Below are 14,638 nucleotides of genomic sequence, written 5' to 3'. Positions count from 1 at the left end.
GGGACTGATCCCCACAGAGATCCATCCCCACAGCCCCACAGAGATCCATCCCCACAGCCCCACAGGGACGATCCCCACAGAGATCCATCCCTACAGGGATCCATCCCCACAGCCCCACAGGGACCGATCCCCGTTTGCCCCAGGGGGCCGATCCCTTTTTCCCCACGCGGGGGCGCTGCTCCCAGCGCGGCGCACGGGCCCGGCCACGGAGGCGCGGCCCCTTTAAGAGGCTGCGGCGGCGGCGACCGCGTGACGTCACGGCGCTGCCCGGAACTCAGCTGGGTTTCCCGCACGGCTGTTCCCGGCAGCCGCCCCCCCCCCGTGCCCCTGCACCGCCTCTGCCTAGCGAAGCCCCGCGGCGGGAGGCGGTGCCATCCGGGAATAGCCGGGGGCAGCCCCCTCGCCTCGCGCCGTGACGCGCTACGCGACGGCCGCGCTGATTGGCTGTCAGAGGCCGGCTGGGGCGGGGTCGTGGGAGCACAGAGTCGCCATTGGCGTTCGGATAATGACGTCACTGAGGGGTGGAGCCGGGCCGCAGGAGGTCCGGTCCCTCGGCGCAGCCGGACGCGATCGTCGCCGTCACCGGGAGCCGCCGCCCCGCCCGCCGGGACCGCCGGTGAGCCTGGGAGGAGCGCGGGCGCTGCTCGTCGCCGGGAACCGCTGTCCCCCGGGCCGGTTTGGGGCCGGGGCCGCCCCGCGGGCGGGCCGGGGCGGGAGCGGGGCCGGCATCGCGGGACAACGCGGGGGGGGCCTGTCCCGGCTCCCCCCTCACGGGAGGGCCGAGCCCCGGTGCGGAGCGGGGTTGATCTGTGCGGCCGGGCCGATCTTCCGGGTTGACACCGCACCCGGTCCGGCACGGGGGCAGAGCCCGAACCTCGGAGAGCGGAAAGCCTCGGGACCGGCAGGGCCAGAGGAGGCGCGGCCCGCCCGGGTCCAGCTGGGGCTGGGCCGAGGCTGGCACAGCTTCGGGCTTCCCGTGCGGAGAGAGGCACGGGTGGTGCCGCTTGTCCCAGCGCTGGTAGCATTATGTTGATGGCAGGACTCAGAACCCGGACTGGGAGCCCAAAGGGTGTCCCGGACACCGGGGCTGAAAGACCCGGCTGGGATCTGTGGAGCTCAGGGCTGTCACATGCCTCTTGGGCTGCAGCAGCAGCAGCTCGGGGTGTCCTGCCCGGACCGGGCCTTGCCTCGGTTCCTGTCCCCGTGGGTGCTGCTGTGACGAGCGGGGCAGTCGGGTTCTGCAGCTCGGGAGAGCGAGCTGTGCGGGGGCTGGCAGCGCTGCCCACCGCTCCTGCCCCTGCTCCCGCCGCTCTGCTGCCCGTGGCTGGGTGGCTCCTGTCCCACGGGCCCTGGTGTTACCCCCGTTCCTGTCGGAGGGACACAGACACGGCACTGTCACTGTGGCTGGAACTGGGGGGGTGGGCTGCCCTGGGCTCCCCCTGTGCACCTGCAGGGACTGGCCCTGCCTGGTGGGCACGTCGAGGAGCAGACCCCGCTTCCACCCTGACGGTGATCACTGTCACTGTCGCTCCCCCAGTCTTCTGCTTCCTGGGGATCTGTTGGAGCTGCCGGAGCAGCGGTGGCAGAGGACAGCAGAGGGGTGGGCTGGGTGTCCCGTGCCCTGGGGTGGATGGTGACAGTGTCACTCACAGCTGCTGCAGTGGGAGCTCTGCTGGGATGGACCTTGGAGAGCTGTGATGAGGAACAGCAGGCCCACAACCTCAGTGGTGGTGAGACTTCCCAGAGCCATCTCCCTCCTCCTGTTGCAAATCTCTGCATCACTCTTTTCCACCTCCAAGGCTGGCTTTGAAATCACTCTAGAGGAGCAGAGCCAAATTCTTCTAGCAGCCTTTCCAAACTGGCTCTTGTGCTGCCAGAGTGACTGGCTGCTGTGTCAAACAGTTTTCCATCAGGCTGTTGATGACTGTGTGCAAGAGGGAGCAGCGAGGTGCCTGGTGCTGGTGCAGGGACTCTGTGAAGTGTTGTTGATGGCATCTGTCATGACCTTGTGATGGCACTGGGATGATGTGGCCTGTGCAACGCTGTGAGTCACTGAGCTTCATCCTACTCATGTCACTGCAAGGGACATCGAGTCCCGGGGTCCTTCTGAGGCCTTTTCCAGTGACTGCCCCAGGGTTCATTGTTTGTTGTGGGGGCACACGTGCAGTGTGTTCCCAGGTGTGTCCCAGAGATGAGAAGGTGGACAGAAAGCAGTTGTAGTGTTGCTTCCAGGGCAGCCCCATTTTCAGTGGGTGGTTGGAGTGTGCAGAGCTGTCCCAGAGGCTGCAGGTGACACTGTGCAGCTGGGCCTGACTCTTGTGCTCTGCCCTTGCAGGGAGATAAAGAAAGGTGAACTTTAGCTCTTGAGCTACTTTTAGCAGCTCTGCTCTGAGCTCTGGACAGCATGTTTACCCCTGAGCTTGCATCATGCTGTGTTGGTCCTGGCCATGTCGGCTGTTCTCTGGCTCCATTCCAGAGACAGAGAGGCAAACCACAGCCATGGGCAAGCCCGGCAGGATCAGAAAGGTTCAAACTTCAGATCTTTAACCCAGGCAAGGATAGCTTCCCATTGGTGGGGCTGGCCAGGCAGAGGCTCCTGCATGGGGTGCCAGGGCTGGCAGGGTCAGAACTTCTCTGATAGTGGTGGCTGCTGCCATAAGGAGTGTGTTATGGACCCTTTTCCTCCAGGAATGTTGGTGTGCCTTGTGCCCTCCTCGTTGCCAGGAGGAGCTGGAGTTGAGTGCTGCAAGCTGGCTTGTCCTGCTGCTGTTTGTGGCAGTGGGAAGTGGCTGAGTCCTGTCCAAGTGCTGCTGCTGCGTGGCAGCCTGGGAGCTTTGCTCTTGGCCCTTTGGTGCTCTCAGACTGCGGCTCCGGCACTGCTCTGAAATGCCGAGATTGTGGCTTTCAGGAGGAACATCTGCTTGGATCACGGGTCCGGATGTGGCATCTGCTTCAGTTTCTGCAGCCTGGTGGGAAGGTTCGCCTGTGAGCCACTTGACACCGGGCGCTGCAGGGGCTGCCCGGGTGCCTGCCCGCTGTGCCATGCTGCCGCAGCACTGTCCTCCTCAGAGCTGGAAACACGGCTGTGGCCGGAGCTGGGGCAGGAGCTGGGGCAGGAGCTGGGGCAGCAGCTGCTGCTGTTTCCGGAGGGGCTGGTGCAGCCCCCCCCGCCCCCGGTTCATGGCGCAATAGGAAGCGAGGCGGCGGCTGAGCTCACGGTCCAGGCGGGGCAGTCCCTGCCGGGCTGTCGCTCTTGCATGGCCTGTGCACTTGTTGGGCTTTATCTCCCAGCAGCGGCACCACTCATGCTGCAGGAGTGGCCTCCAGGACCGAATGGAAGGAGGGAGCATTCCCTGAGCTGCTGCAGCTGAGAACTGGCCATAAAGGGCTGAACCTGCTGTGGGATGGAGGCTCTGCTGTGCTGCCCCACAGCTCACAGCCCAGCCCTTGGTCTGCAGCATCGCAGAGGCTCTGTCACATCAGCCAGGGCTGACTCCAGGGCTGTAGGAGTCTGTTGTCTGCAGGACCTTGCACAGCCACTGGCTCTCTCCTTTCATGTTCACTTGTTGCTGTATTGAAAGCAGGTTTGGTTCATGTGGGTTTCTCTGAGGATTGCACCAGAGGGTTGTAGGTCAAGGTTAATGTCCTGTGGAGGCTGCTCCTGCCTTTGGGGCCGTTCAGTGCTGTGAAGTACTAAAAACCTCTCTAACTCCCATGTCTGTGCCAATCTCTGTCTGCCCCTGGTGCCTCAGCTCACACAGGATATTTTCCCTTTCTTCCTTCACACCCAGACAAATGGGGAGAGAGTCCCTCAGGAGGGCAGGCCATGCAGTCATGCTGCATCACTCAGTGCAGGGACGTTTTGGAAAAGCAAACCACTTAATGCAGGGAAGTGACTGCTGGTGTCACGTGGAGCTCTGCCTTCATTTGCCAGCACAGCTGGAGTCCCCTCGTTAGTGTCAGTTTGATTTCCATTGATACAAGTCGTGAACTTGAAAATTGCTCCTTCCTTGTTTCTGTAGTTTCCTGGCAGTCTCCGCCTTCCGCACTTACTGTAAGCTCCACAGCCTCTTCCCTGCCTCCCGGCAGGGCCGACCAGGGGTGCCTTGGAGATCAAATAAAAGCCTCATTCCTACCTGTTGCCAGTGACCAGCCTGCCCGTGCCAGCTGTCCTGGAGCACTGTGCCCTGGGCTCGTGCCCTGGCTGACTCTGGTTCTGGCCAGACAGAACCCTTTCCAGGGCGTTGCAGTAGTCACAGCTGGGTCCTGGCAGGAGGGAGCCAGGAGCCCACTGGGAGCCAGCTCTGAGCCACCTGTGTGCCCATCCTTCAGGTCTCCGGAGCTGGCCAGGATGGCGCAGTGGAACCAGCTACAGCAGCTCGACACACGGTACCTGGAGCAGCTCCACCAGCTCTACAGTGACAGCTTCCCCATGGAGCTCCGGCAGTTCCTGGCCCCGTGGATTGAAAGCCAGGACTGGTAAGCCCTTTTGAAATGCCCAGAGGGGACTTTGCTTGTGACACCCATCTGTAGGGGCTCAAGTGGGCTGGAGGAGCTCTGTCACTTTCCCTGGGCCCCTGGCATGGTGGGACTGGCCTCTCTCCCTGAAGCTCATGTGGCATCAAGGGAAGCAGGACTATGCATGGAGTGGGACTTTGTGCACTGTGTAAGAGCTTGGACCAGGAGAAGAGGTAGCTCTGAAGCAGGGGGATGTCCCCATGCAGAGCTGGCTGACACAGAGCACTGATCCCTGGATCCTGTCCATGAGCATGTGGGACGTGCTCACAGACATCAGGTGCTGGTGTGCACTGTGCCTGGTGCTCTGGTCTACTTGACCAGATGCTGATTAGTCTCAAGCTGGACTCAATCTTAGAGGTCTTTTTCTACCTAAATGATTCAGTGATTCTGTAAGTTGCACAGGGGATGGTGGCTGTGAGCAGAGCCCCCTGCTTTGCCCTTGCTCCACACCAGGCACTCAGGGCTCTCCCTCCCTTGTGCAGGGCATACGCTGCCAGCAAGGAGTCACACGCCACGCTGGTGTTCCACAACCTGCTGGGGGAGATCGACCAGCAGTACAGCCGCTTTCTGCAGGAGTCCAACGTCCTGTACCAGCACAACCTGCGCCGCATCAAGCAATTCCTGCAGGTGAGGTGGGAAGTGCCAGCTTGGCAGGGGTAGGCATGGTGGGAGAGGTGGTGAGAGCCCAAGCAATTCCTTGGCACACCTCACTATTCACAGCCCTCAAGGATGTGGAGATCCTAGGGGTTGCCTTGTGCCTGCTGACCATGGGGTGTTTGACCCTTTACAGAGCAGATACTTGGAGAAGCCAATGGAAATAGCCCGCATCGTGGCTCGCTGCCTCTGGGAAGAGTCCCGGCTCCTCCAGACAGCTGCCACTGCTGCCCAGGTCAGTGGCCAGGTATCCCAGGGCCTCCATCCAGGACACAGTCTGGGTGTTCTGGCTGGGTGTGGTGAGCTGGGTGCCCCCATCTTCCCTCTCCCTGACCCTGTGCTGCCCTGGAGCTGATGCTGAAGTGTGCAGCAAGCTGCCAGTGTGTGTTAGCGACAGGCTGAAGACCCTACAGAACCTCCTCAGGCTGGGAGGGAACATCCCCAGGTTACAGCCATGTCCTTATGCCTTTCTTGTCCCCTCTGCAGCAAGGGGGACAGGCAACACATCCAACAGCAGCTGTGGTGACAGAGAAGCAGCAGATGCTGGAGCAGCACCTGCAGGATGTCAGGAAGAGGGTGCAGGTATGTGTCTGCCTGGGCACCTTCTGCTGTCCCCACCATGGTTCTTGAGTGCTTTGAATGAAATCACATCTCATGCCTTGCAGGATCTGGAGCAGAAGATGAAAGTGGTAGAAAATCTCCAGGATGACTTTGATTTTAACTACAAGACTTTGAAAAGCCAAGGAGGTAATGACAGCTCATTAGCATCTGCAAACCACAGTGTGTTCCTGCAAGGAAGCTTGCTGGAGAGGTGTTCCAACCTCCACTCCCATCGGGAATGTGCTCAGGCTCAGGACATTTGCATGGCAATTGGAGAAACTTGGTCTTCTGTTTCTGCCACTGATGGTGCCCTTGAGGGAGCTGAACTGAGCTTTGCTGTGGGATGGGGAGGGATTGGCTTCTGTGGGTGCAGGAGAGCCACAGAGGTGCTTGGAGGCTGTGCCAGATTCCTGCTTGGCTATAGGTTGCCTGCACTTTGCTGTGGAAGTGTTGTGTTGTTGTGGCACTTGAGAAGGTGGGAAGAGTCCATGTGTGTGGCTGAAGCTTCTCACCTCTGCACAGACATGCAGGACCTGAACGGGAACAACCAGTCAGTGACACGGCAGAAGATGCAGCAGCTGGAGCAGATGCTGACGGCGCTGGACCAGATGCGCAGGGTAGGTGGGGAAAGTGGCCCTCCAGATTGCCCTGGGTGCAGATCCCCCTTCTTCAGGGTTGGAGTTGTGTAGTTCCTGCATGGCCAGAACCAGGGGCAGTGCAGCAAGCACAGCCCTGAGCGACTTCTTCCTTGCCTGTGAATGTGAAACCTGTGGGTCCGTGGGGGAAGTCACAGGGTGCTGAAGGTTCTGCTTTCTCTCTTGGCAGGGCATAGTGAGTGAGCTGGCTGGGCTGTTGTCAGCCATGGAGTATGTGCAGAAGATGCTGGCAGATGAGGAACTGGCAGACTGGAAGAGGCGGCAGCAGATTGCCTGCATTGGTGGCCCACCCAATATCTGCCTGGACCGGCTCGAGAACTGGTGAGAGCTGGCTGGGACTGTGTCAGTCCCCAGAGCAGTGGCACTCACACACCTGCTGTGGGAATGAGCTCAGGGTCTCTGGAAATGTCCTTGCAAAATGGTTTCTGATGTTTGCACACATGAATGTAGCCTGATTTAGACTGAGCCATGATGGTGGGAACAGTGCTGGAAAGGTGTCCCACTGTCCCCAACTCCATGCCTGGGGGACTCTGAGGCTGCTGGAAAATTTCTGGCTCTGGAGTCACCTGGGCATGTACATGTTTTGTTTGAAGTGCATGGCCTAGAAAAATGCTCTGGGCTTGGAGCCACAGACACACTCAGTTCTTGACTGGTTTGGCATGGAGAGTGTGTTCTTGCATGGCAAGAGGAGGGCTCTGCAGGCTGGACGGTGTGGGCTTGGCAGCCAGAGCTAATGCTGGTTCTCCCTGCATTATCTCCCTAGGATAACCTCTCTCGCTGAATCACAGCTACAGACCCGGCAGCAGATCAAGAAGTTGGAAGAACTGCAGCAGAAAGTATCCTACAAGGGCGACCCAATCGTTCAGCACCGGCCCATGCTGGAGGAGCGGATTGTGGAGCTGTTCAGGAACCTGATGAAAAGGTGCTGAGGGCAGGCAGGAGCTGCAGGCAATCCCAGTCATGACCATGGGTGGAGGGTGGGCAGTGAGGATCTGACTGTGCTCTCTGTGCTGTTCCTGCAGTGCTTTTGTCGTGGAGAGGCAGCCCTGCATGCCCATGCACCCCGACCGACCCCTTGTCATCAAGACAGGCGTGCAGTTCACCACCAAAGTCAGGTGGGTCACCTCCTGCAGGTGAGGGAGTGGAGCTGAGCAGGGAGGGCAGCGTGGGATCGCTCTCTGGAGATGATGCTGCAGATGCAGCCCCTGCTTTCCTGGGGAGCACTGGTGCTGGGAAGGGATGGATCCCAGCAGGATAGATCCCAGAGGGATGATCCCAGTGGGCTGGAGTGCTGCCCACATGACTCAGCACGGGGCTGGCTGGGGATCCAACGGGTTCTGGTAAATCCTGTTGTGGGAGTAGGAAGCATCAGCACATCCCTGGTCCCCCTGCTGCTCAGCTGGGCCGTGTTCCCTGCCAGCCTTCATGGAAGGAGGCTGCTCTGACACCAAGCTCTGCCTGGAGCTTCCTTCCCCTTTCCCAACTGTGCCTCCATGGCAGCCTCTGGCTCAGAGTAGTGGGGAGAGTGTTTGTCCAGAGCCTGGTGTGGGCAGTCAGCAGCCCAAACGAGCTCCTTGGGATGCTCAGGGGAGCATCAGCACCTCTCTGGTTCTGGGGACAGGTGCCAGGGCTAACATGTCCCAGGCCTGTGTGAAGGTGTGCCCAGGGCTGCTGGAGGAGCTGTGCCAGGTGCCCTGTGGAACAGGAGCAGTTTCTGTGCACAGGTTGTTCATGCTCTGTGTCTGCTGACTCTTGCAGGTTGTTGGTCAAGTTTCCAGAGTTGAACTATCAGCTGAAAATCAAAGTCTGCATTGACAAGTGAGTCCTGTGCTTCCCTTCCAGTGGCACTGGGATGGGGCTGGTTCCTGCTGTCCTTGGATTGGGCTCAATCTCCACAACGAGGGCCAGTGTGGCCCCCAGTTGAAGGGGAGGGTGCAGGGTGGTGCTGAGTCCTGAGGGTTCACCCCCACATGGGGGGAAGGCCTGTGGGACTCATGGAACTTGTGCTGGGATGTAGCCAGCACTGCACACCAGCTTATGTGCATCAGGGTAGGAGGGCCACTGCCATGACCTGGTGTCTCTTGCCCCTTTTCTAGGGACTCTGGGGATGTTGCAGCACTTCGGGGGTAAGTGCACTGTTTGCTGTGGTCCTTTTTCCTTGTTTCTGCTTTTATTCCTGGCAAACATCCTACCACACATTCACTCCAAGACAGCCCTCTCAGCCACACTCTTTCCTCTTCCCAGGTCCCGGAAGTTTAATATCCTGGGGACCAACACCAAGGTCATGAACATGGAGGAGTCCAACAATGGCAGCCTCTCAGCAGAGTTCAAACACCTGGTGGGTACCATGAGCTCCTGGGCTGCTCCTGTTCCACCACGTGTCATTGTGGTGCTGCTGCAGTCTGTTCCTCTCTCTGCAGACCCTGCGGGAGCAGCGGTGTGGGAATGGAGGCCGAGCCAACTGTGATGTGAGTGTTGGGGTCCCTGGCAGGGGGTCTGGCCATTACAGGGGCAGCTAAGCTGGGAGGGGATGCAGGAGTCCTGCCCTGAGGCAGAGGGGGTCCACCAGCACCGATTGGCACACTGGCAGCTTGCCAGGCCAGCCCTGAGCAGCTGTGCTAGGTCTGGTGGTCGTGTGTTGGGCTCAGGGTGGGTGTCTTGGGGTGCTCATGGTGTCCCCTTCTGCCCCAGGCCTCGCTGATAGTCACCGAGGAGCTGCACCTCATCACTTTTGAGACAGAGGTGTATCACCAGGGGCTGAAGATCGACCTGGAGGTGAGGCATGGGTCACTGCCTTTCACTGGCACGGGCCTGGGTGGAGCTTTGGAGTTGTCCCAACCCACGGTCACATCCTTTCTTTGCAGACCCACTCATTGCCTGTGGTGGTCATCTCCAACATCTGCCAGATGCCCAATGCCTGGGCATCCATCCTGTGGTACAACATGCTGACCAACAACCCCAAGGTAGGGCTGGTGTGGGAGGACAGCAGGGCAGGTGTCAGGATGGGGGTGTCAGGGTGAGAGAGGGAAACTGAGGCTGGGGAGCGAGGCTGAGGCAGTACCTGGCCCTGCTCCTGTCGCATGTCCCGCTCAGGGCTGTGTGTTCCCTCGTGCAGAACGTGAACTTCTTCACTAAGCCACCCATTGGGACCTGGGACCAGGTGGCAGAGGTGCTGAGCTGGCAGTTCTCCTCCACCACAAAGCGCGGGCTCAGCATCGAGCAGCTGACCACGCTGGCAGAAAAACTGCTGGGTAAGTGCAGGGTGAGGTGGCATGGGGTCCCCTGGGGTGATTCCCCACCTTTACATGTCATCCAAGAGTGAGGTCCTGTGTTTGGCCTGAGGGCTTTTGGCCTGAGTAATTTTCAGTTGCTTGGTTTTCTCCCAAATGGCACAAACCCTGGAAATGGTGTCTTTGGGAGGACAGCTCTATTTAAATGGTTGTGTTCTTTTTTCTTTGCCAGGACCAGGTGTGAATTACTCTGGCTGTCAGATCACCTGGGCCAAGTTCTGCAAGGTAGAATTTCCTCTCTTTTCGAGCACCTTCCCTTGGCTGTTCCCTTCTTCCAAGCTGTGCTAGCAGTCTCTCTCCCTTCTCCTCAGGAGAACATGGCTGGCAAAGGCTTCTCTTTCTGGGTCTGGCTGGACAACATCATTGACTTGGTGAAGAAGTACATCCTGGCATTGTGGAATGAAGGGTGAGTGCCAGCCCAGAGCCTTTGGTTAGGCTGGGCCTTGGAGGGGGTTCCACAGGTTCCATCCTGATGGCGTGGGGTGCCTTGTCCATGTATGGGTATGCTGTCCTGGGATACTTTTTGGTGGTTCAGAATGCAAACTCACCTGGGAATCCATAAAATGTCAGTGGCCAGGCTGAGTTCTGCTGTTGGGCAGAGCTGGCAGGGTTTACATCCTGGGGGAGCTTCTCCTGTGCCCTGACCCACATCTGTTGTTCTTGTTTCCTCCTGCCCAGGTACATCATGGGGTTCATCAGCAAGGAGCGGGAGCGAGCCATCCTGAGCACCAAGCCCCCAGGGACCTTTCTGCTGCGCTTCAGTGAGAGCAGCAAGGAAGGTGGCATCACCTTCACGTGGGTGGAGAAGGACATCAGTGGTACGAGCTCTACTCTCACTACCTGGGTGCCTGGCTTGGCATTCTAGAGGGGGCTTGGATGCCCTGATAAACACGTGTCCTTTGTCCTTGTCCCAACAAGCTTGGGTTAGCTTCTGTGCCTGGCCACCCTTTGCTGGTCTTTGCTGGGTGTCTGTGCCCACGTGGTGCCCATGGGCACAGTTTTCTATGGCACTGAACACATTCAGGTCCCAATCCTGCCCCATGGTGTGCTGTGTGCCTGGTAGGGCTAAACACAGCCCCAGGCCCATCTTGTCCCTACTGCTCCAGGAGTGTCTGAATGCAGCCCTGCCTTTGTTCTGTGCCAAAATTCTCCTTCCTTGCACAGGGAAGACACAGATCCAGTCGGTGGAGCCTTACACCAAGCAGCAGCTGAACAACATGTCGTTTGCGGAGATCATCATGGGCTACAAAATCATGGATGCCACCAACATCCTGGTGTCCCCACTGGTGTACCTGTACCCAGACATCCCCAAGGAGGAGGCGTTTGGAAAGTACTGCCGCTCCGAGAGCCAGGAGCACTCAGAGGCGACGGACTCAGGTAGTCGTTGGCTTTCTGTGGCTCCTTGGTCACATGGAGGCTCTGGGGACAGCACTAGCTGTCACCAGCCAGGACTCTGTGCCATCCCTGGAGGGCACAGCCACAGTGTGGGACCAGCCATGGGGTCCAATTGGGTGTGGGCAGAGGGTGGGCACTGCCTGTGTTCCCGGGGGTGGAGAGAAGGGCTCATCCTTGCGTGGCTGATGATGGAGCTTCTCCCTCCTTGCAGGTGCTGCTCCGTACCTGAAAACCAAGTTCATCTGTGTCACCCCGTGAGTGTTCCTGGGGGCTGTCTGTCAGTGCTGGGGGGTGTTTGTGTGCTCAGCCTTGCTTGAGGGAGAGGTTTCCTTCCTTTCTTTATACCTCCATCTGAGCTTTGCTTGGTTACTGTGGGGTTCCCAGCCTGGGGTGACAGTGGGGGCTGAGCCAGGCTCCGGCTGCTGCCCAAACCACAGCCCTGTTCTTCCCCTCCGGGGCCCCTTTCCTCTGGAGAGCTCTGGGGGCCGCTGGGCCATGCCCGGGGGCCCCTCAGCGGGTGGAGGGGGTATTAGAGAGCTCTGGCCAGGCCCTGACTCCGGAGGTTTCTGTGCTTCTCCCTCGGACAGCACCTCCTTCAGCAACACCATCGACCTGCCCATGTCCCCGCGCACCCTGGACTCGCTCATGCAGTTCGGCAACAGCAGCGAGGGCGCAGAGAACAACGCGGGTGGGCAGTTCGGTGAGTCAGGGGGGGCTGCAGGGGGCCCTGGCTGCGGCCACACGCGGGCCCCGTAACCCTGGCTGTGTCTGCCCGCAGAGTCGCTGACCTTCGACATGGAGCTGACCCCAGAGTGTGCGTCCTCGCCCATGTGAGGGGCTGCGCCGGCGCACGGGGCCCTCCCTGGGCTCAGCCTGCCCACCTCCAGAGCGCTCCCCCGGATTTGTCCCACTCGGCTGCAGCTGCTCCGGGCCTGCCCTCGGGAACAGCCACGGGCCTGGCTCCCTGAATGGGTCAGGTCCTCACCTGACCCCACAGAGCAGCCCCTCTCCGGGGTGGTGCCGCTCATCTTTGGGGGAGGGGGATGAACCTTTTTCTATTTCCTTCCATAACAGTTTTCTATTATTTTTGCTCATTCAAGTGCCTATTTGCCTCCGATTGCAGCCACAGTTCCTACAAACGCTTCCACAGCCCCGGTCCTGCTGCTGGAAGCTGCTGCCCTGACTGCCCGCACCCAAACCCACAGGACCCTACAAGTCTGGAATTGCAGAGGGGATTTGCCATGTGGTGGGGTCTGCCCTACTGCTCCCAGCACATCCTAGAGCTTGCAGGGTGCTGGGTTGAATGCTCACTCTGCACCCACCTGGCCCTGGTTTTGGCCAGGATGACCAGTTCAGGGCTTGCAGTTGCAGGTGGATGTATCCAGGTGTTCCTGCCCTGGACTCAGCAGGCCCTGCCCCTGCTGGCCTCAGCATGGCTTTGCTGGGAGACCAGAGGTTTGGGAATGGCTTGTGCTTGTCCCCAGCTTCCTGCTTCAGGCACAGTGGTCTGGCCAATGCCAGCAGCCTGGGCTCCTTTCGGGATGGTGCGTGTCCCTGGGGTAGGGCAGAGCTGCTACCCAGTAATGGCACTTGTGTGTAAACAGCATTTGCAGCTGTGGCCCACTTTGGGAGCTGGGTAGAGCCACAGGGGCTGCCCTGGCTTGCCTGTGGAGAGCACAGTGTTGCTTCCAGCACTGTGCTGAGTTAGACCAGTTGGACCCTGGGGAACTGGGGGAACCAGCATGGCTGGCACCTGGCCTGTCCCTTTCTCCCTGGGTTGTGAGGGGCCAGGCATGGGCTCTGCAGCTTCTCGGGGGCTTCATGTGGCATTTCTGTTGGAGATTGGCCCTCACAATTAAGGTGGGAATGGGCAGAAGTTGAAGGTGAATGTGATGAGAGGAACCTGCTGTGGGGCAGTGCAGGACAGGGACATGGGTGTTGTGAAGTGCAGATGTCCTGACTTCTGGGGGGGTTGATGGTTGTGGTCCTGCATTTTTCAAACTTGGAGGAGCCCTCCTGCCCTTTCCATGCAGTGGGCAAACAGACATGGATGAGCAGTGGAGGGGTGGGGGAGACAGGAGGAGAGCTGCTCCCTGCAAGCTGCGTCACAGCTGGTGGGCACGGAACCAGAGGGCAGGGGGGAGGATCCCCATGGCTGTGGGGTCTGGGCAAGCCCCCCCAAGCCGTGTGGGAGCAGGATGGAGGGTCCGTGGGGACGCTGAGGGGCGATGAGGGCCCTTTGCCCCTCTGCTCACTCACCATAGCTGCCTCCAGCCGCAGTCCCTGGAGCCCAGGGCAGCATCCAATACTGTAAAAAATTTTATTTTTTGTATATTTTATTGCTGTATCTACAGGCTTTAACTTTCTCCAAAATAAAGGCCCTGAAGCGACGTGCTGTGGGGTGTGAGCGTGGCTCTGCCTGACCCTGCTCCGGGAACTGGGGCCTCCGTCAGCGCGGTTCGGCCGCGCTGCCGCAGCTGCGGTTTGCTCGGCGTGAAGCGGCTCCAGCGCTGCCGGCACCTGCCCGGCACGCGTGGGCAGCTGCCCCTTCCCGGGCCCTGCCCGAGCCACACGGGGGGCAAGCGCCGTGTCCCAGCCCGTGGTTGCTTTCTCTGCCCCAGAGACGTGCCTGGGTCTCCTCCGCTTGTGTAAAGGAAATGCCGGTGCCAGCGTGGGAGGACACGGCTGCACTGGGGCCCTGCTCTGGCTGCTCTCAGCCCGGGGTGTCTGGGGCTGCACTGGGGCCCCTGCGGGGGCTTCTGCCCCGGGGGTGGGTGGGCTCTGGCTGGAGCTGAGGCTGGGGGCAGCAGGGGCACCACTGCTGGGTGGGTGTATGAGGCTGGTGGCACTGACACGCTCTGCCCACAGGGCCCCAGTGGATCCCACCCCAGCACCTGCACCCCTAGCCCTCTGCAATAGCACAGAGAACAGGATCATTCCAGCATTTGTGCTCTGGTGAGGCTGAGAGGGAGAGATTATTTCTCTGTCAGAGCAGGATTAGTGGGATTGTTCATGCAGGTCATGTGGAACTGGCTGTGCTGGATGGTTTGAGGCGCTGGAGGTGCCCTGGAGCCTTCTCTGCCCTCTGTGTGCCCTGGAGCATCCTGCTCAGGTCTGAGCTGACTGTGTCCCTGCTTTGCAAACCAGCCCCCTTCCAGGACCCCTCCATTTCACTGTCAAAACAAACCAGGGCTCTGCCCAGACCCCACAGACTCATTCGTGCTCCCAGGATCCCTGTGTTGGATCATTGCCTGCCTCAGCAGTGCAGCCCAGGGTGCTGTGGGTGGGGGGCAGTTCATTGGCAGGGATCCCCTTCTCCTGCCCTGGCAGCTCCCCTCTGGCAGCTGCAGGATGGAGTTGAGAACCCAGGACTAAGGAATTCTCTAACCCATCTGCAACCCCTGGTGTTGGCACAGCCATGTGGTGTCAGGAACAGGGTCTCATTCCATTTTCCTGTGGATCAGGGGTTTCTTATCTCCCTGGACCCACTGCATCCCTGTTGGCACCTGCCCCGCTCAGCCAGGG

At 59.7% G+C, this 14,638-nt stretch overlaps 1 protein-coding gene across 2 annotated transcripts; it reads left to right on the top strand.

The window, feature by feature from the left end:
• The first annotated feature begins 516 nt into the window (after positions 1–516).
• Positions 517–13,503, top strand: STAT3 (signal transducer and activator of transcription 3). Of its 2 annotated transcripts, none has more exons than XM_015651097.2 (24): positions 517–616; positions 4,333–4,479; positions 5,001–5,145; positions 5,309–5,407; positions 5,659–5,754; positions 5,838–5,919; positions 6,295–6,389; positions 6,598–6,749; positions 7,192–7,350; positions 7,451–7,543; positions 8,187–8,246; positions 8,525–8,554; positions 8,673–8,766; positions 8,849–8,896; positions 9,120–9,203; positions 9,293–9,391; positions 9,544–9,679; positions 9,891–9,943; positions 10,030–10,124; positions 10,397–10,536; positions 10,883–11,095; positions 11,325–11,367; positions 11,701–11,813; positions 11,892–13,503. In XM_015651097.2, exons 2-24 carry the CDS (start codon positions 4,352–4,354, stop codon positions 11,945–11,947), a joined length of 2,313 nt encoding a protein of 770 aa, XP_015506583.1. In that variant the 5' UTR covers positions 517–616; positions 4,333–4,351; the 3' UTR covers positions 11,948–13,503. The 2 variants fall into 2 exon arrangements, with proteins under 2 accessions (XP_015506583.1, XP_015506582.1); XM_015651096.2 differs by having other exon boundaries at positions 10,883–11,098.
• The last annotated feature ends 1,135 nt before the right edge of the window (positions 13,504–14,638 follow it).

Source organism: Parus major, chromosome 27 (genome assembly GCF_001522545.3).
Source record: "Parus major isolate Abel chromosome 27, Parus_major1.1, whole genome shotgun sequence".
In the NCBI taxonomy this organism is placed as follows: Eukaryota; Metazoa; Chordata; class Aves; order Passeriformes; family Paridae; genus Parus; species Parus major.
Note: the sequence above shows the minus strand (reverse complement) of the source record. Positions and strands in the feature narration are given on the sequence as shown.

What these genes read in the sequence shown, in the direction of transcription:
- STAT3 (XM_015651096.2), top strand. Translation starts at nt 4,352, where the DNA reads ATGGCGCAGTGGAACCAGCTACAGCAGCTCGACACACGGTACCTGGAG. An exon ending in GCATCAAGCAATTCCTGCAG is followed by an intron (nt 5,146 to 5,308) that starts GTGAGGTGGGAA and finishes GACCCTTTACAG; the next exon opens with AGCAGATACTTGGAGAAGCC. An exon ending in GGTGGAGAAGGACATCAGTG is followed by an intron (nt 10,537 to 10,882) that starts GTACGAGCTCTA and finishes TTCCTTGCACAG; the next exon opens with GGAAGACACAGATCCAGTCG.